Consider the following 19600-nt stretch of genomic DNA (forward strand, 5'->3'; position numbering starts at 1 on the left):
TATTGTCCATGTGACAGACTATGAAGCTACAGACATGTGGCTACAAACTGACCCAATAGTTATTCCAACCTCTGAAATTCAAGTTCAGCTCTTGAGATATTTAATAAGGAGAAAAAAAAAAAAGAGTTCATCTTACCAAGCATTCACTATGGGCCAGGCACTGTTCTAAGGCATCAGTGAACATTCAGACAAAAATCTCTACGCTGAGTTTTATTCTATAGTGTATATTAGATTGTGTGTGGGTGGGGAGATTGGGTGAGAGAAAGCAGCCAATATGTAAATTATGTATACATAGTTACATATCTATATATACATATATGTATACACACACACACACACACACACACACGTTTGAAGGCAGGAAGTACTATAGAACGGGGGTGGGGGTGGGTGGGGTGGGGAGAACCTGCAGTGAAGGGTTTGGGGAAGGAGCTTGCAATCAAGAGTTAGAAGAACGGGTGCCTAGTGTTCTGAGCGCGTCCTGCACACAGTGATGATACATCAACATCCTGAGTTCACACTGGCTGATGAGTATTCAAAATCAAGCCGTTAGGAACGATCAGTCTTGCAGGTTTCCTCCCTGTGTAGAGCTGACATTCATCACACGTACACTTTCATTCCTTCACTGCAAACCAGGAACTCTTTGCCCCTACAGCTCAGAGCTAAACAGACAACTAACGAGTCCATCCTAACGAGTGAAGCTATGAAGGAACAGAATAAGGAAAGGCCGTCAAAGTGCAAGGACTTAAGATGCTATTTTTCGTGGTGACTGCAGTAGGCGGCCTCCCAAGTGGTCCTGTGGTTTCCACTTGCCAGGGTTTCGAGTAATCCTGGAAGCGGCCTGGATGCACTGAGTCACCTTTACCATAGGGACTGGTGAGGTGTCACTTCTGAGATTAGGGAATACAGAGGATGGCTTTAGTGTGGTAGTTGTTCTGGGGGAAACAAGCAGCCAAGGTTACTGGGCAGCCCTTGACGTCAGCCCAGGAACAGGTCCTCCTCCATGCAAGCCCAAGAACTGCAGTCTGCAGTCCGCAGTCTTGTTGGAGACAGACTCTGAGGCACTTGGCTAAGCCCCACCAACATTCCTGGATCCACAGAAACTGAGAAATGTTTTGCTTTCAGTCCCTAGGTTTTGAGGTAACTAGCTACGTGGAAATGAGTAATCGACACCACCGTCAAGGGTGATGTTCCTGAGCAAACTGCCTTGCAGTGGGCAGACCATAGGAAAGTGTAAGGGAAGAGAATCTTAGGCAAGGGGGCTGGAGAGATGGCTCAGCGGTAAAGAGCACTGACTGCTCTTCCGGAGGTCCTGAGTTCAATTCCCAGCAACCACATCTGTAAGGGGACCCAATGCCCTCTTCTGGTGTGTCTGAAGATAGCTACAGGGTACTCATATAAATACTAAAATAAATACATGGTACTAAAATAAATAATTCTTAAAAAAAAAATCTTGGGGTTGGGGATTTAGCTCAGGGGTAGAGCGCTTGCCTAGCAAGTGCAAGGCCCTGGGTTTGGTCCCCAGCTCTGAAAAAGGAAAAAAAAAAATCTTAGGCAAGAACAGGACAAGGGACAAAAGCACTGAGATAGTTGTCTATGAAAGATGACTGTCTTACTTAGGGTTTCTGTCACTGTGATGAAACACCGTGGCCAAAAGCAACTTGGGGAGAAAAGGGTTCTTTCAGCCACACTTCCACAGAACACAGCAGGAACCTGAGGCAGGAGCCGAAGCAGAAACCATGGAGGAGTGCTGCTTACTGGACTGGCTTGCTCCTCAGGACTTGCTCCATTGGCTTCCTTTTCTTTTTCTTTTTTTGTTTTTTGGTTGTTGTTTTGTTTTGAGACAATTTCTCACTGAGGTAGCTCTGTCTTGGAACTATGTAGCCCAGGCTGGTCTTAAAATCACAGAGATCGATCTGCTTGCCTCTGCCTCCTGAGTGCTAGGACCAAAGGTGTGCGCCACCATTAACGAGCTAGCTAGCTTTCTCATAGCACCCAGAACCACTAGGCCAGGAGTAGCACCACCCACAGATGGGCCCTCCCACATCACTAATTAAGAAAATGCTCTATAGCCTGATCTAATGGAGATATTTTCTCAATTGTGGGTCTCTTCTGCAAGATGACTATAGCTGGAATCAAGTTGACACAAAACTAACCAGGCCAGTGACCGATGGTAGACAGTTACAGTCGACAGTATGGAAACCAGCCCTGATATGCCCATAAACAATAAGACACAGCCTGTGAGCAAACGCCATTAGTTTAACCTTCATTAACTGGCTTGACCCTTGGCCAATAGATGACATCTCAGAGTACTTGTCCTCTGAGAACTGTGCTGTTTTAATTCACTTATTCTTTATAATAATCCTACCAAATGAGTGTTATTATTCACCCAGTTTATAGAGGAGGAAACCAGAGGTTCAGAAAAGCCTAGTCACTCACCCAAATTCACAGGTGGGGAAGTGTTTGGGCCACAAGGCCATCTCACCTCAGCTCTCACTCTTGGCCCTCACAGAATACTGAAAAAGGACTCACAGAGAAGACTCTCTGCCCTTGAAAAGGGAAAGAAATCCAAGCTCACATGGTTAGGCAACCTGGTTGTTAAAACTGGAACTTTTTTTTTTGATGCAGGTAGAAAAGATTCTTTACAAGAAGCAGGAATTATTGACAAAGGCAATACATATGGTCCATTTTATGCTGTTTTATGCTCACTGGCCTAGATTGAGCGCTGGCTTCCAGCCAACATTCCAGACACCTGGCATTGTACCAGGTGCCCATCTGCTGCAGACCTTGTCATTCTCTTCTCATTTCCAAGTGCAGGGAAGGCTGTGAACGTTCCCGTAGGCTAATTTCTTAAAGAGGGAAGAAACCCAATCCACTTATTTTTGATGCGTACCCTAGTAGTAGGGATGCTATTCCAGAGTGGCTTTCTTAAAGGCTTTAACAGACTGGGAGCCCACCATACCTCTTTACAGTGCTCCCTGGAACTAAAGGAGTCACAGAGCTACTGAGCTTGGGTTTGTTCTATGATTTTCATTCAGGAAGATATACAAACCAACCAGCTTGTTCGACATACCTAACGATATTATCATAATCACTTTAATCGCTAATGTTGATTTGTAACATGCATTTATTGCCTTCCCGTGCCATTTGAACTAAACTGCATGCAGGCCAACTTGTCTCCTGCTATATCCCTATGCCCAAAAGTTATTTAACAAATGAGTAAAATATTCTCTTATATTTTGAAGGCAAGGTCTTGCTTTGTGACCCAGGCTGGCCTCAAACTCTCCATCTTCCTGCCTCAGCTTCTCAAGGACTGGGATAGCTTTGTATCCCACCCCGCCTGCTAGCCTGTTCCCCCACCCTCTCTTTCTACCCCTGCTTTTTACACCTGGAAGCCCTGGATTTGCATCCTCTTTAAAAGATGCCGACTATTCTGACATGTTTGGCAGGGAGATGGATTTAGAGCAGTTGACTCATTTAACTCTTATTAGTAGGACAGGCCCTGGGAGAGGTAAATCTTGCCTTACTGGTTTTTGGTTGTGAGGGAGTGCCTGAAAAGCCTCAGAGTAAGTGAACATGGATATAGGCCCCAGAGAAGCTTGTGTTCTCTCTGTATCTTTACCATGATACAGAATCTAGCTTTCTTTTCTAGAGGTTTCTCGTATCCCATGCTCAAGCCTCCAGTTCTACATCTATGTTGCTAGTCTACCACACTCGCTCTATCAAATGGTCTGAATTCACTGCTGGCCCCACTCTTCCCTCCAGATATGGGAATGTACTGACGGGAGGCTCACTGTTGCCCCCTCCCCATACCTCCTGGTGGGGATCAAGCTCGACCTATACACACTAGGGCGAGGACAAGGACTGTACCACAAGCTACATGTGAAGCCACCCCTATGGTTTGAGCATGGTCTCACCGAGGTGTTCAGGCTGCGCTTTGATCTTTTGCCGTAGTCCCAGCTATCTAAGAAGTTGAGACTCTCCTTCCTTAGTACTACTAGGCATGAGCGCCCAGGCCCAGCTATGCCTCCTTTATACTGGGAAGAAGGAAGCCATACATCTCTGAACACTGATACTTCTTTCACAATCCACTAAATCCCTGAGTTCCTAGAAAGCACTGGCCTCGCTGGCTGGCCTCAGTGCCTAGGTTCACATCCCAAGAGCAGGTGGGAGTGCACAAAACAGCGACCGCCTCAATCCTGTCTTACCTGATACATTTGTATTCTTTTTCAGGATTTGCTTATGTATTTTTATGTGTGTGAGCCCTCTATCTGCACATACTGTATATCAGAGTGACTGAAGAGGGCATAAGATGCCATTACAGATGGTGGTGGTTGCTGGGATTTGAACTCAGGGCCTCTGGAAGAGCAGTCAGTGCTCTTGATAGTTGAGCCACCTTTCCAGTCGTTATCTGTTACATTTTAGGTTCCATACTTACCTATGCAACACCACACATTAAAACAGTCTTCTTTCTCCTATGTACAACTCACTTGCCCTGCCCAAACTACAGAAGGCTTGTTAGACTCCTTCTCCCTATTTCTCAGGGCAGTGCTATCAGGCCTTACTTGCTGTGTAGACAGTGTGAGGTCCAGTGTCGGCTAGGTGTGAGAAGCATTCCATCCTTGAAATAAATGGACCCAAACAGCAACTGTATCACAATATCTTATAAAATCTAAAGCAGCAAAAAGATACAGTATTAAGAATTTGATCAAAAAGGGCTAGATCTGGAGTTATAGGTCTTTGAAAGTAAACTATGGATCCAGAAGCATCTCTTGGGGGCTCTATTTGAAGGATGTTCCAAAGATCATTGGAATCTAGAAATGAAGTAAACCAAAAATAATCACTTTTGTCTAAAGACTTGGAGGACTATAATCTTTTAAAAATATAAAATTTTATTAGCTGAGTGTGGTGGCACACACCTTTAATCCCAGCACTCAGGCGGCAGAGGCAGGTGGATCTCTGTGAGTTTGAGGCCAGCCTGGTCTACAAAGTGAGTTCTAGCACAGCTAGGGCTATATAAAGTCCCGGCCTCAAACCTCATCCTCAAAATATTTCTTTTCAACTAAAAATTTTTTTAAATATATCTTGATTTTACTCTTTTCCTCCCCTGCTGGAGACAATAACCTTAATAAATGAACTGAGAAGAAGGTAATCAATCATGGGCCGAAGAATCCAATATTCTTTCCTATCTCTTGGAATGCAAGATGCTCTGGGTCACAACTAAATGGATAAGTTTTTTTTCCGGTTCTTTTTTTCGGAGCTGGGGACCGAACCCAGGGCCTTGCGCTTCCTAGGCAAGCGCTCTACCACTGAGCTAAATCCCAACCCCAATGGATAAGTTTTTATGTAGACTTTTTATTCTCTACAGAGATACCACACGAACCTGTATTATGCTAATTAATCAGGGCACTTAGATGCTACTGCTATATGTAATTTAGAACTAGTCTGTAAAGTGCTTTGAAAGTGGCAAGTGCTAGGCCAGATATGCAGAATTATTAGATATTAAAAGCCTTTGGTGTATGGGCATCTCGTTTAATGATTGGTTCTTTAGAGGACACAGGATTTTACAGCCAAACAGAACTTCTGATCTTGAATCCTTAACACTGCAGTGGTTTGAGTGCAACGTCATTAGCTCACCAGTGAGGTAGTGGGGGTATTTTTCAGTTTATATAAGCAAGTATGATTCAAGTACAAGTCTGTCACCCCCATTCTTCTGCCCTTTCTTTCATAGCCTTGGGCCAGAACTCACTATATACATTAGGCTGTCCTCAGATTCAGAGTTCTACCTGCCTCTGTCTGCAGGTATTAAGAGGGCACACCAACACCCCGAGCTCTCTCAGCCCTCTAGTTCCCACAGACTGCACACCGTTCCTTCCACACATGTGGCACTCCTGATGAGCCTATTTTCTCCCTGAGCCCATCTGCCATCTATATGAACTTTTATCTGAGCCTGTTTATGGCCACCCTAGATGGATTTACACTGCATGCCACAGGATGAGTGACAACCCTTTATTGCGATCCAACTGTGAGATCCGGTGGTGGTCACCAGTTGATACACTGTTTCCTCTAACTGGACTTTCTTACACCTTCCATTGGTTTTCTTCACTCTTCTCCGCCCTAACTGAACTGTCATCATCCTTGCTGCCAACTAAGCATACCACTCTAAGGGCCGTGTCTATTTTATCTTTGGAAAACTCAAACCAAGTCATTCCTCAGCAGAGTCCTCTCCTTAGACCCCAGATGAATTCGACCCACAGCCTAGTGGCCTCTGGGCTAATTTCAAAGGACCTTTTCTTCCCCAGTCATAGGGCTGACTTACTCAGCATCTTCCACAGCAGAATTTACTGTCTCATCAGGTATATACTCTACCTAACACTGAGGTTGCCTGAGGCTTGCTTCCCGGCCCCTTCCTTATCACTTTCCAGCCTCTGTTGACTTACATCTTTATGATCAGGACTCACATGGTTACCTTCAGCTTGTATCTCTCCCAGGGCCCGCAACCCTCACAACACAAGTTACTTCTAAGCTCCTTGTCCTAGTAATTGGCCTCGAACCTAGACAGGAGATGGAAACATCTGGTTCTCTATCTGACATCCTGTTCCTAGGACTTCACCCTTCTCCCTATTGTCCGTGTTATCAGCATTTTGGGCCACTTCTGGTCTGGTTTTGCTACAATTTGCCCCATCATCCCACTCTGTAATGGAAATAACACAGCACTCCAGCTCTTTTCCTCACTGAATCAAGAAGATGGGCCCTTCTCCTTATCTGCTATGCTAAACCATAGAAATCTTTAAGTTCTCCAACCTTTAGTTTCTGCTTCAGGAGCTCACATTTCCCCCCAAGTGTGCATTTGCTCTCCACTCCGCATAGCCTCTTCTTTTCCTACGATCTCTGGAACTCCTTCCCTGGTTTCTGTGTTCAAAGCAGACACTTCTCAAGTTCTCTATCTGGCCTTGTATTTGTTTAAAACTTTGTTTTTTTAACTCCATTTAAAAAAATTCCTACTGCCAAGCCAGGCAGCGGTAGTTCATGCCTTTAATCCCACCATGTGGGAGGCAGCCTGGTCTGAAGTGAGTTCCTGGACAGTCAGGACTACAGAGAAACCCTTCTTCCAAAAACAAAAACAAGTTTCCACTGTTATCTGTTTTCAAGGCCTGGTACAATGCAGGCATTCAGTGAGTACAAAAGTATCTTTTTAAAAAGTGGGTCAAGTCTAGGAAATATAGGCACTTGGCAGGGTACAAGAGGTCAAATATAACCTAAAGGTTCCTTTTTTTTTTTTTTTTTGACTTTTTGAGACAGAGTTTCTCTATGTAGCCTTGGACTTCCTATCTCACTTTGAAGACTAGGCTGGCCTCAAACTTAAGAGAGCTGCCTGCCTCTGCCTCTGCCTCTGCCTCCAGAGTGCTGGGATTAAAAGCATGTATGTATGTTGGTGCTGTTTTTCTGAGGCAAACTCTTGTTATTCAAGTCAGTTGGATCTTTAACTTGTAATTCTCCTGCTTGCATCTTTTTAATGCTGAGATTACAGGCATGCACCATCATCCCTGGCAGAAAGTGGAGTTCTGACTGAAGACAAGCATCACCAAAGATCCCAAAGCTCAAGAGCAAGAGGTGACTCGGCTCAGGAGTGACAGATACTTAGAGTGAATTAAGTCACGCCTGGGTAGAATACTTACAAGACACAAACGATTAAAGAGATAAACCAGATGACTCTTGGGATGTGAAAAGTTTTGTTAATATTGTTAGTTTCCCAAAATGTCATTTCTTCTGCAAAATGTCATTTCTTCTGTACAGAATTCTCTTCCTCCAAATCCTGACTTTCTAACAAATGTTATCTCTTCTATGTAACCCTGGGCTCCTACCTAAAGACTAAAAATGTTACCTGGTAATTCCAGTCTTTCCAATAATTAAAGTTGGAGCTGGAGAGACAACTCGGTTGCTGAAGCACTTGCCACAAACTTTAAGGATCTGATTTTAATTTCCAGAGCTTACGTAAAAGAAATTGGGCAGGGTGGCTAAGCTTCCAACACCAATGCTCGGGAGACAGATAACAAATAGGTTCCTGGGGTAGCCTAGCCTAACTGACAAACCCCTTTAACCCCAATATGTGAGAAACTAGGGCAAGGGCAAGTTTACCAAGTGCATTCCAAGTCAGCCGGGGCTAGCTGGTGAACGTGCCCTAAAACCAACCAAACTAAAGGTTAACTTCTGGCTTCCATGTGCATGCATACATATCCACACAAACAGGCCTGCACGAAACCTAGTAAAAACTGGTTTACTCATGTCGTGACTACATATTTCATTAGTGTTCTGGAATTCAAGCAATAAATTGACATCCTACAAAAGCTACGAAGATGGAGCTTGATACCAATTCAAATTCTCTTGCGAAATTAAAACTCCGAGGAGTACTTCACATTATCTTCATCCTTAAGGTAGTCTACTAATCATATCAAAGAAGCATTTGCATTAATAAAAAAAAAAAAAACAGCCCGGAGATGCCTTAGTGGGTACAGGTGCTTGCTGTGAAGCCCAACAATCATCAAATGGCTCCAATATGGCGTTAGGAGAGAACAGACTGCCATGCATGTACCACGGCATGTTTGTGTGCACATACAAGGAAAATGTAAAAACAAACACCACCTCAAGTCCCTCTTCCAATCTTCTTTCCAGCCTTTTAAATCATAGTGTCCTGGACCTCATTCTACTTTACCTCTCCTTCCCACAGCATCTCGATCATATAGAAATAGTCTTTTTAAGATCTGTGATCACAACCTCTGACTCGGCCCAATTACATCTGTTCACTTATAGTGTTGGTTCAATTAAGGGGTGACACCATCCTTGGGGGTTCATCTAGGTTCAAGGAAGAGAAACCACTCAAACTAGTTTAAACAAAAGCGAGAATTTATTAGGCAAACAGACTTGCAGAGATTCCAAAAGCTGTAATGGGTCAATAGCTAGAGCCACATTTTCCTATAGGACAGAACATGCTGTAGTCACCAATTCTAGTTCTGGGCTCTGTACCATCCTGAGGGTGGTCCTGCTTGTACCCTGCACGAGGGACTAGAGCGTGGGTTCGTTTTTGCTTGCCTTTTTATCTTTATAGTCCTTTACGCTGGCCTCAAACTTGACAAGCACATGCTGGCAGACATTCAAGAGCTCATTCAGGCCTTTCTGAAACGGCTCAACAGCTGGAAGTGCACCCCGTGTCTGAATTCGCAAATTAATTTTGCTCTCTGAAGGATGGGTCGTAGTGTAACCACAAAATTCCACTTCCGGGTTCTTCATGATTATGTACCGCAGACAATTTCCTAGTGTATGGTCCTCCTCGTGTAGTACAAATGTCACACACTGTCTATCTGTTCCAGCTGCCTGGACCATTTCCAGGGCTGTCTTCCTCTCGCCTTCAGCCATTGAGGTCTTCAATCCTGATATTTTTCTACACACATATTTTTTTGTGTAAGAATGAGATCATACGGAATATCGTTTTCTGATTAACTCTTAAAGATTCACTGCCTCATTTTCCTGCCTCCACACTTCTAGCCATAAATATTTAACTCGTTTCTCCCTACTTCATTTGACTCCAGCAAGGGGGTGGGTACCACCTCAGAAAAAAAACAAAACAAAAGAAAAACAACCCACGAAGTTAATTGTTTGCAAAAATCTTCGGATAGAGCAAAGAAAGGGGCAGAGTTATAATAGGGTAGGCCCTGCTTTAGATGAAAAGGGAGTTGACAGGCATAAAAAACACGATTACTTTAGCATAAAAATGGCAACCACAAGGTATCAGGGTGGCAGGCTCAGTTACAGCTTCCGTTTGAAAGAGGTAAGGAAACTAAGTGAAAGGAAGTGAAAAGTTTAATAGGAGGGAGAATTTGGCGGACAGAGAGAATTTACGAGCAGTCTGCACAGAGCGGAGTTGCAGTAACTTTAGCTAACTTAACACGCCAGGACCGCCACTCGGGACGGCTGGCCCGGTGCGTGACCTTACACGAGGCAGTTCTAATGAGGGTGGTGGCAGTTTGGGACTTACAGCTGGATTCCCTACCTCTCTCCCATCCCGGATGGCTAGCGTCCCTCTGGGCTTTTCTGTTATAAATGAACCCACGGCTCCTCCCTCTTCCCAACCCGGCCCGCTCTATTCTCTCTCCTCCCTTCCCCAGCGCCTGGGGTCAGGCCTAGCCGCCACGCCGGGCTCAGTCGGCCGCGTGCCCCTTCGCTACCCGCTTCTCTGGCCCGACCCGCCGCCCCACTCCACTCTTTGCCTCCAACCTTACCTCTCCAGCTCCTGATCGTCCTCCATCGCGGGGGGCGGCTCCGGGAAATCCTCAGGTGGCGCTGGCGAAAAGGAAGATCTTCCCCATGTCGCGAAAGGTGCGGGACAAGGCAGGAAGGAAGAAACCACCGACGGAAGGAGCGGATGACGGAAGGAGGGAGGCGGAGCCGCAGCGGCGCGGCAGGGCCCCCTCTGAAGGGCGGGGCTAAAACAGAACCCGCCCCCGACCACGCCCAGGCTCGGGCTGGACCGCTCACCTGGAACTGCGGAAGCCAGGCGGCTGCGGTGCACATTCTGTCCCCGAGTGCTACCGTAGATCACAGGCTTCTCGCCTGTTGCCCCGAGACATCTGCTATTTAGCGTCGGGGTCGGATCTCTGACTTGCTAGAGTCTCGAGGAACGGGACTGCCCCATGGCTGGCTATTCCCGGGACCGGAGTCCTCAGGGGCCTTTCCTGGGGCACCCAGCATATTGCAACCTTGAAAAAGCAGAGAGACTAGTGTGCAGAGGTGACTTTCCTGACGATACTGTGGGCTTTTTATTTTCTCCCAGGGGTGCAAATGTACATCTCCAATAGGTGCAAGGGCAGCGTTTGTCTTTCTTTTGGGAGAGAAGTGAGAGTTTGGAGCACCGCCCTCCTTCCTCCGGAGCTCACGCGGTGGACTTGCAGCTCCTTTTCCCTTTGAACCCAAGGAACCGCCCTTCTCAGGTGCATCCTCTCTTCTCCCACCTGACCCTGGCCAGGCTGGATCCCCGCCCCACCCAGCTGTCCTCTTGCCCTGCACACCTACACGTCAGCCGCCCCGCGCCACCTGTTCTCCCTCAGCCTGGTCCCGCAGCCCTCCCCTCCCTTCAGCTGTCCCACGCCAGGCGCGGCGCTCCAGGGGTGCACGCAGACACTTCCCGAGCGTCTTCTCTGTGTGTCTGAGGGGAGAATCCGGCCGGGAGCGATGGCGGAGGGCGGAACGCGCTCACTCTAACTCGGGAGTGATGAGCAGGGCCGACCCGGCCCCTAGAATTCCTTGATTGGTCGAGCGGCTCCAAGCCCGCTCTTAGTCCCGCCTTCGCCCGCCGTTGATTGGCTCAGGTGCGTGTCGGGTTGGGCCTCTGCGCTCGCCCCCGAGGGGAAAGGCAGCAGGGGCGGTTGAGAAGTAAAGTCTTGGCCGGACTTTGCTTCTCGCCAGGAAATCGGCGGCGGTGAGTCCCGGCAGAGCGGAGCCGGGTAGCGTCCTCGTTAGCGCGCCCGCGGGGAGCCCGCCGCTTTCCGTCAGTGAGTTACTTCGCCTCAGGTGCGGGCGGTGACGGGGTGTGGCGTCAGGGTAGGGGGGACCATCTGGGGAACCGCTGGGGGCCGCGTGGTGTCTGGCCCGGCCCGGTGCGGGTGCAGGTTCCAGGAGACCCGGTGCGGTTCTGCGCGCCTCTCGCTTCTCAAGACATGGACGTTTGAGGACGAGTTGTTGCACTTCGCGTCTGCACGTTGTCGGGAGCTAGAGTGGCGCTAGCCAGCTGCCCTTTGGTTTTGTTCCCTGGAAGGGATGAGCAGAGAGACCCTCCTCCCCGCCCCAGCCTGTTGCGGGGGAAGTCTCACCTTTCTCTTCAGATTTGACATGTTTGGGAGCGTGGGGGTATAATTTCCAAAATATGAATCCCGATTTGGAAGCATTTGCGCACAAAACACCTCTTGGGGAAAAACATCGCTGGCTTTTGAAAGCTTTCTGCCACGTTTCACACAAGGGCTTTTTTTTTTTTTTTTTTAAATGGAGTGTTCTAGTATTTCCGTTTGCATTTAAGATTGTGTGTTTGCCAGGAGCCTAAGGACGCTTCCGCGTGGCTTTTTCGAATCAATTTTTCTTTTCTCTGTAGCCTTGGCCAGCCTGGAACTCAGAGGGATCCACCTCTTTCCTGAGTGCTGTTGGGTTAGAGAGGCGTGCGCCCCACACCCCGCCAATTTTTCTTTAAAAATAAAATCACAGAAACCAATGGCAAGGATAGTTGGAGGATTCTGTGAGCTCCAGTTTATCCAAACTGCCTTCACTTTAAGAATGTCACATTCTTTGTAGTCACAGTACTTAGAAATTGGCCTCCTTCCCAGGACACAATTTGCTTTTTCTCTAGCCTGTACAGTGACACAGCACAGACGAAGTTGGATCTCAGTAGGTCAATCCTGTTTGCTTTGATAGATTTGAACACCCTCCCTCCCCCACACCTTCGGAAAAAAGGACTTTGGCAGGTAAAGAAGGAACCTGGGGGAATCTAGTGTCCTATTTGGCCTGCAGATCATTGTTGAGCCAGAGCTAAGAAGGTTTTGCCATTTTAGCCTGTCCAAATTCCATGTGAGTTTTCCCAAAGGGGTCAAATGTAGGCCAACTCAGAACAGCTCTAGAGTCACATTGCTTTTAATTTAGTCCATCCACTAAGTCTGTGTTCTTTTCCTCTAATCTTCAAGTTTGAGCCTTTTCATTGTATAAACATTTAGCTACTCAGTGTCTACCGCTTTGGCAACTTTGAGGAAAGGGATCATTTCTTGCCCAAAGTTGCTCAGTGGCTGTATACTTCTTAGTCCACTACCGGAAAGTAATTTGAACAAAGTAATGTGGGAACTTAAAATCATTTCTGCCTAGAATGTGTCAGAGGAATTGGCACAGGCTCTCTCTGGGAGCATCCTAAATGCTTATGGCTGTAGAATGTGACATTATCTGCTGTGCGTATGGTTAATCTGAAGAACACAATGTTTGGGGTTAAAGTAATAGGGGTCAGGGGCTGGTTTTTTTGTTCATCTTAGGTAGGGTTCATGGTATGTTCTACAACTGGACCCTCAGATATCTGTTGAAATACTAAAAAGAAAGGATTTTGTGTAGCACATGAAGACGTTTGGACACTTCATCCAGTCAGTGATCGTGGGGTGTTCATTTCAAGCAGGAAGATGCTGTGGTGAGGTTTGCATTCCATAGGGATAGCTGGGGGACAGTGGGGGTCCCAAGAGTGAGAAACAGAATGGGGCTACCGTGAAGTCTCTGTGCATATTATCTGTGTTTGCCGGGCTTTATTACCCGCTCTTAGCTCTTTAGCATTTTAGCCTGGTGGGTTTGAAAACCTGAAAAAATAAAAACAGTCATGGCTATGGCTCAGGAAAAGCTCAGCCAAAGCTTGTCATCAGCGGGTGAAGAAAGCTGGTGTGGCGTTCGGGCGGTATGGACTCCTCAGAGAGTGACTAGGTAGGAGCAGTGAAAGACGTTGATCCTTGGTTTCTTGATTTGCCTGTCTGCTTTCTGTTTTTGTTTTAGAGACAGGGTTTCTCTGTGTAGCCCTGGCTGTCCTGGAACTCACTCTGTAGACCAGGCTGGCCTTGAACTCAGAGATGCACCTGCCTCTGCCTCCAAGAGTGCTGGGATTAAAGGCCTATGCCACTATGCCCTGTGATTCCTGGTTTTTTTTTTTTTTTTTTTTTTTTTTTTTTTGGGGGGGGGTGAGTATGGACTGGTTAAGCTGGTTATGGAGGCAAAAGAGGAGTCGGGTTCTTCCACTTGCCTTTCTTTTTTTTTTTTTTTTTTTTTTTCTTTTTTTCGGAGCCGGGGACCGAACCCAGGGCCTTGCGCTTGCTAGCCCAGGGCAAGCGCTCTACCGCTGAGCTAAATCCCCAACCCCCTCCACTTGCCTTTCAAATTACTATTCCATCTGGTTTTGATTCCCTAACAGGCAGGAAATAGTCATAGTACTGTTTAGTAAGGTGTAAGGATCAAGTGAAATTACGCATGTCATACCCTCGACACAGTCTGTGGCGCTGAATTCCAAGCGCTGAATAAATATTAGTTGTTCCTTTAATGGCAACAGTATTAGTGAGGTAGTGCAATGAATGATGGTGGCTTGAGAAGGAGCAGTTTAAAACTGGGATGGTAGCGTACAGGGAGTCCGGCTCAGGCTCAGGCTCTGTCCTGTGAGCTGCCACATGGGTGATTGACATGTCAACCCAGCATGTTGGCTACACATCGCAAGAGAAGCCTGTGAAGAAGAGAGAAAGAAAGGACTTTTGCATAGTCAGTCTTTTTGGATTCGTGGTAAACTGTGAGATTGGGGGACAGGGGAAGGTGGAGTCTGGAGAGCAGTGCTGGTGGGGTGTTCATGTGGGACAGCAGGTGTGGGAAGTGCGTTTCAGAGCTGGGTGTGGAGACACACAACTGTCATCTCATTCATTCAGGAGACTGTGGCGAAAGAAGACTGCCGTGAGTTTGAGGCCAGCCTGTGGGTGCATAGTGAAATCCTATGACAAAATGACAAAAACAGCCCAGGTGGCAATGGCATGCATTCGGTCCCAGCATTTGGGAGGCAGGGGCAGTCAGAGCTCCTGAATTTGAGCCCATCATGGTTTACAGAGTGAGAGCCATGACAGGCAGGGATACACAGGAAACCTTGTCTAAACAAACAAACAACCCCCCCCCCCCCATGACAAAAACAAAACAACAAAACCCGGCCTCGGTGTGGCACATACACTTTTTCTCAGCTTGGGAAGCAGGGGCAGGCTGATCTTTTGAGAGTTTAAGGCTAGCCTGGTCTGTATTTCAAGTTTCAGGACAGTCAGAGCTATGTAGCAAAACCCTGGCCTGCCCACCCACACCCTGCCACATTGATTTTGCTGTAAAGACCTGTGGTTCCTACACCAGTTGGCTCTGATTTTTTTCTCTTCTTCTGCTTTCCACTCTCCCCTCCTAACCCCCACCCCAACTCAAATCCTTCTTACTCTGCAGAACGGTGTAACATTTCCCCCTTGCTTCCTGAACTACAGCTCTTTCCATAGCTGCCTTCCTACAGGCAGGAAGGATAGCAGAAGATAGGTTAACTTAAAAAGTGGTGCCAGCTAAAAAATTCACACACACACACACACACACACACACACACACACACACCCCCACACACCCCTCACACATAGGATTGTAAAATGTAGAGTTCTCCAGCTTGACTGTTAAAGAGCCTAGGAAGTTTCACAAAACAAATCTCCTTTAAACTTCCCTTAGCAGCAGAAACAGTAAAGTTTTGGTAATTTCAGGTAAATTTTTGGACTGGTTGGATCCAGAAGATGAGAGCTATTAGCTTAATGTGTTTTTCAGAGGACTTTTAGTTCTCTACTGCAGGATGACACCTCCCTCCAAGACCGGTTTGTGTGACTTGGAAAAAAACCTAAGAGTTTCTATCTTTTAGATTGTATGCTTGCTAGAGCAAAGGTCCCATCTGTTTTGTTCACTGTAAATTCCCCAGTGTGTGTGTGTGTGTGTGTGTGTGTGTGTGTGTGTGTGTGTGTGTGTGTATACATGAAGGAATGAATCCGCAAGCTTTGGTCTGCCTTTCTGCATATGTTTGGTCAGAGGGAAAACAAAAGAGAATGTGTTGTGACAAGAGGCCCTACAGTGTTTGCAAGCCTTTAAGAAGATACCTGGGTGAACCCATGGTTGTTAAGAGCCAGCTGTTTCCATGTGAGATAGATGCTGTCATTCTTCTCTTTTCACAGTTCACTGCCATGGCTGTGGGGTGTGGTAAGTTCTCCAAAGGTAGAGACGACCTCTGGGTCATGGTTCAGTAGTAAGTGCATGACACACGGGGTATAACCTTGGTCATAGGTTACTGACCACAGCTTCCTGGTTCCTGGGAAAGCTCCCAGGGAGAGCCTCTGCTATCTCTGTGGGGATGACTGGGAATCTAGACAGAAATGTTTCCAGAGAAGGCTAGGTATTAGATAGTTTTATTGCCCTAGCCTAGGCACTTTAGAGTGCTACCTCAACAGGCCATTTCCTCAGGAGAAAACTTGTGAGTGGAAATTTGGAGTTTTTCAGTCTGGATAGAAATGAGAAGTAGAAACGGAGTTCTAGAATGCCGAGTTCTAGGCCAGCCAGGGCATCCTAGAGACAGACCCTATCAAAGGGGGATGGTACCCTAAAGTGGTGAAAAGTTTACAACCAAAGGTTGAGGGTCATAATCTCAGGTTACTGTTGTACTTCATTATAATAAAGATTTTTGTGTTGGCTATTAGTAAATCTGAGAAACACTTATCCATCAGATCTTAGCCACAAAGCTTCAATTAAATTTAAAATTTAATTCTTCATCAGAATCCTTAGCAGTTAAACCGTGTAAGTTACCATGGATCCGATCATGTGGGATCCTTTCGATGAAGTCATCCTTAAGTGTCGTGAGCGCTGCCCTGTTTTCCTCTGTGTGACTTCAGTATTTAAACTTCAGATTTCAGCTCCATCCTGCCTGCCAGATCTCTAAGCACATGCCCCATGATTGGTCCTGAGCTGAAAAACACAAGCAGCAGGGTTTCTAACTGTGGAGAAATTCAGATCTTAGCAGACCTTCAGTGGAGAGATGGCCATCATTGATGGCAGGATGACTAACACACACACACACACACACACACACACACACACACACACACACCTGCTTCCAGCTCCTCAGCTCTTCACACACACCCCACCCCCAACCCCACTGTGGTTTGACATTCATTTGGTATCATGGGGTTGTCCACATTAGGAACTCCTATAATCACCCACCAGCCTTTCTAAGGCCCACACTTCCCAGTGCAGCTCCCATCCTCCTCGGAGAGAATGTTAGGCCAGTGTGTCTGCTCCTTTCCCATCACCCCTCCCTGTGGCAGTAAAAATGTCTGCTAGACCTGATCTGGAACCCTGGCTTAAGCATCTGTCTCACACACACACACACACACACACACACACACACACACACACACACATCCTGTCAGCGAGCCTCTCTCCAGCTCATCTTTGCCCATGCACGCCTTTTCTCAGTCCTGGGAATTCTCTCGGCTTACCCTCCTGCCTCTTCTTTCCCCTTAGTCTGTTCTGTGTCTACCGAGTGTTCTGACACGGCCCTGAGACAGACTTCCTCTAAGCACTGACACACCACCACACAGTTCAAGCCAGTAAGCACTGTGAAAGGGTGCAGGCCTGTGTTCTGGGTACTGTACTGACTAGCCATATTTGGCTGTGGGGCTTTGAAATGTGAACGCTCTGTGCGGAGAAATACAACAGTGTCAAATACGAAACCCATGAAAACCTCAGTAATTTTTATGTTGATTATATCTTGAATTGGCAACATTTCGGTAACACCGGATGAGGTAAAAACACTAAAATTATGCATTTCCTCTTATATTCCTTTTTAAACGTGAGTTTAAACAAGCACTTGAAATGATAGAATAGGCTTACATATTTCTCATCTAGGGCGGCATCTGTCGATAGAAGAGGAAAACTAGCCCCTACCCTGACATCTCCCTTTTGTAAATTTAGTTGGAAGGCTATGTGGATGATTTGGCCTTAGAAAGAGAAACCCTCCTTAGAGGAATTGGAGGTAGTGCCAGGCCAGGGAGGTGGATGGGCCTGCCCTTATGTGACCGGCTAATCTTAGTGAGGGTTTTAGTCTGGTTACTCATACATTATTCCAAACCTTCACCGTCGACAGACTTTAACCCAGCCCCTAGGTCATGCACAGGCTCGCCGGTAGGACCCTGAAGTGACCTCTGTGACTCCCCCTTCCCTGCTTTCCTGCTGAAGCCTCAGGTTTACTGAAGGCCTGATCTGGTCCTCAGCTCCATCCTTTTCAATCTCTCTCAGGAGAGCCTCATGATTTAATTCTGCTCCTTCCTTCCTCTCCCACAGCAGTCAGTAAAAAATGGTCTAATATTAATCATGCAGCAGACCGGCCAGCTCCACCGGCCCCTTTACTGTTGTCTTAAAGATTTCCGTACGTTGAAGTTTGCATCAGCGCCTCACAAAATGCATTAATGCGCCAGCACAAACCACCCCTGAGAGTTCACGTCACTTTATGCCCCTCATTTGAAATCCGGTGAAATATTTAGCACTTACAACATGTGTCAATCCAGATGCTTCATTTGCAGTGGTTAACTGAAAGGAATCCCGCCAAATAGTGCAAATGGAACACTCCCATGGCGCTTCAGTTTTTCCTAAGCGTGTTTAAGTACATCGTGCTTAATATATTGTGAGGCAGATCGCCACTGAGAGTTTTTTGCGTTGCCGGTAGAAACTGTTTCCATGAACAACTTTCTATCCCCACCCACCCAGCCCCCAGACACATCTCCTTTCTGTTTCAGTGCCTCTGACAACTTTAGGTATCTCATTTGGGAGATGGGAAATGTCGCAAACAGAGTTTGCCAGCATCACGACCCCAGGGTTCATTTGTGTCGTAGCATGTGACAAAAATTCCTTCCTTTTTTTAATGACAGAAAAATTTCCCATATGGAATATACCACATTTTGTTCAGCCATCTGTGTGATGGGCCAACGGAATGCTGGCTTCCTCCACCTCTTCGGTGTTTCTGCGTGATGCTCCTGTGACCATAAGCATGCAAATGCCCTCCACCAGAAACGGAATTGATGGATGTAGTGCCAGTTCTAGTTGTAACATTTCGAAGGTCCTCCTGCTTTCCACAGTGGCTGTGCCATTCGACAGCCCTACCAGTAGCACACTGTCCCCTCTCTGCAGCCTCCCTCAGCAGCACTCACAGCCGTCGGCATCGTTGGGTCATAGCCATCCTAATGGATATGCGGCAGCACCTTTCTGTCTGATCTCATTCCTGCGACAATTAGTGACTCTGCACATCTTGCCATACACTGTATATCATTGTGGAAAATGCTTTCCAGTTCTTTATCCACTTTTGAGTACTTGGAGTTCTATATGCATTTGGGATATTAACTCCTTGGCAGAGCTGGTTTGCGAATACTGGCTCTCATTCTACAGTTGCCTTTTTCACTTCTGCCTGGATGTGCAGAAGGTTTGAAGCTTGGTGTGCCCCACTGGCCAGCCCTTATGTGTACCTTTGAGATCGTATTTTTCATGAGGCTTTTCCCCTGCTTCCCCCACTCCCCCGTCCCCAACCCCAGCTGTTATATTGTGTCAGGTCTTACAGTGAAGTCTTTTGATTTGGAGTCTATTTTTATATATGATGTAAAATTAAGGTCCAAATAAAATATTGTCCCAGATCTCTCAGACTGTAGCTGTAGGGTTAGTTCTGAAATATGTAGACTGGTTTTAACTCAGGATGGAGCTACTTGGTGGCAGGGACAGGGCTAGGACATGGCTCCAGAACCATGCATCCCTGTGTACTGTCTTATAGATCATGTGTCCTTTTCGTTCCTTATATGGAAACAGTTGTCTAGCTTTAACAGAAGCTGGAATAAAACAGCTAGTTATGGGAGAGCCAGTGCTGTGCCCGTGTCCCTGTTATGGGTGTGTAATGTGATTGGTCAGCCTCTGCATCCATGAGCACCGTCTAGGACATTTCGAAGCATGCCGAGCAGGTCTC

General features: G+C 46.7%; 2 protein-coding genes across 5 annotated transcripts in view; one reads left to right on the forward strand and one right to left on the reverse strand.

Annotated features, from left to right (window-relative positions):
- Positions 1 to 10338, reverse strand: part of Polr1d (RNA polymerase I and III subunit D) — a 33565-nt gene extending 23227 nt beyond the window's left edge. Inside the window, exon 1 of the mRNA NM_001037787.1 lies at positions 10278 to 10338. Within this exon, the coding sequence (NP_001032876.1) occupies positions 10278 to 10303 (26 nt within the window). The 5' untranslated portion in view covers positions 10304 to 10338. The remainder of the gene's footprint in view (positions 1 to 10277) is intronic.
- A 1069-nt stretch (positions 10339 to 11407) lies between these two features.
- Positions 11408 to 19600, forward strand: part of Lnx2 (ligand of numb-protein X 2) — a 65263-nt gene continuing 57070 nt past the window's right edge. For 2 of the 4 annotated variants that reach the window (XM_006248835.5, XM_039089545.2), the window contains exon 1: positions 11428 to 11565. The gene's annotated coding sequence lies outside the window, so the exon portion shown is untranslated. Of the gene's footprint in view, positions 11566 to 19600 lie in introns of all 4 variants that reach the window. The other 2 variants (NM_001108329.1, XM_039089547.2) reach the window with 2 other exon arrangements.

Source organism: Rattus norvegicus, chromosome 12, assembly GCF_036323735.1.
Source record: "Rattus norvegicus strain BN/NHsdMcwi chromosome 12, GRCr8, whole genome shotgun sequence".
Lineage (NCBI taxonomy): Eukaryota > Metazoa > Chordata > Mammalia > Rodentia > Muridae > Rattus > Rattus norvegicus.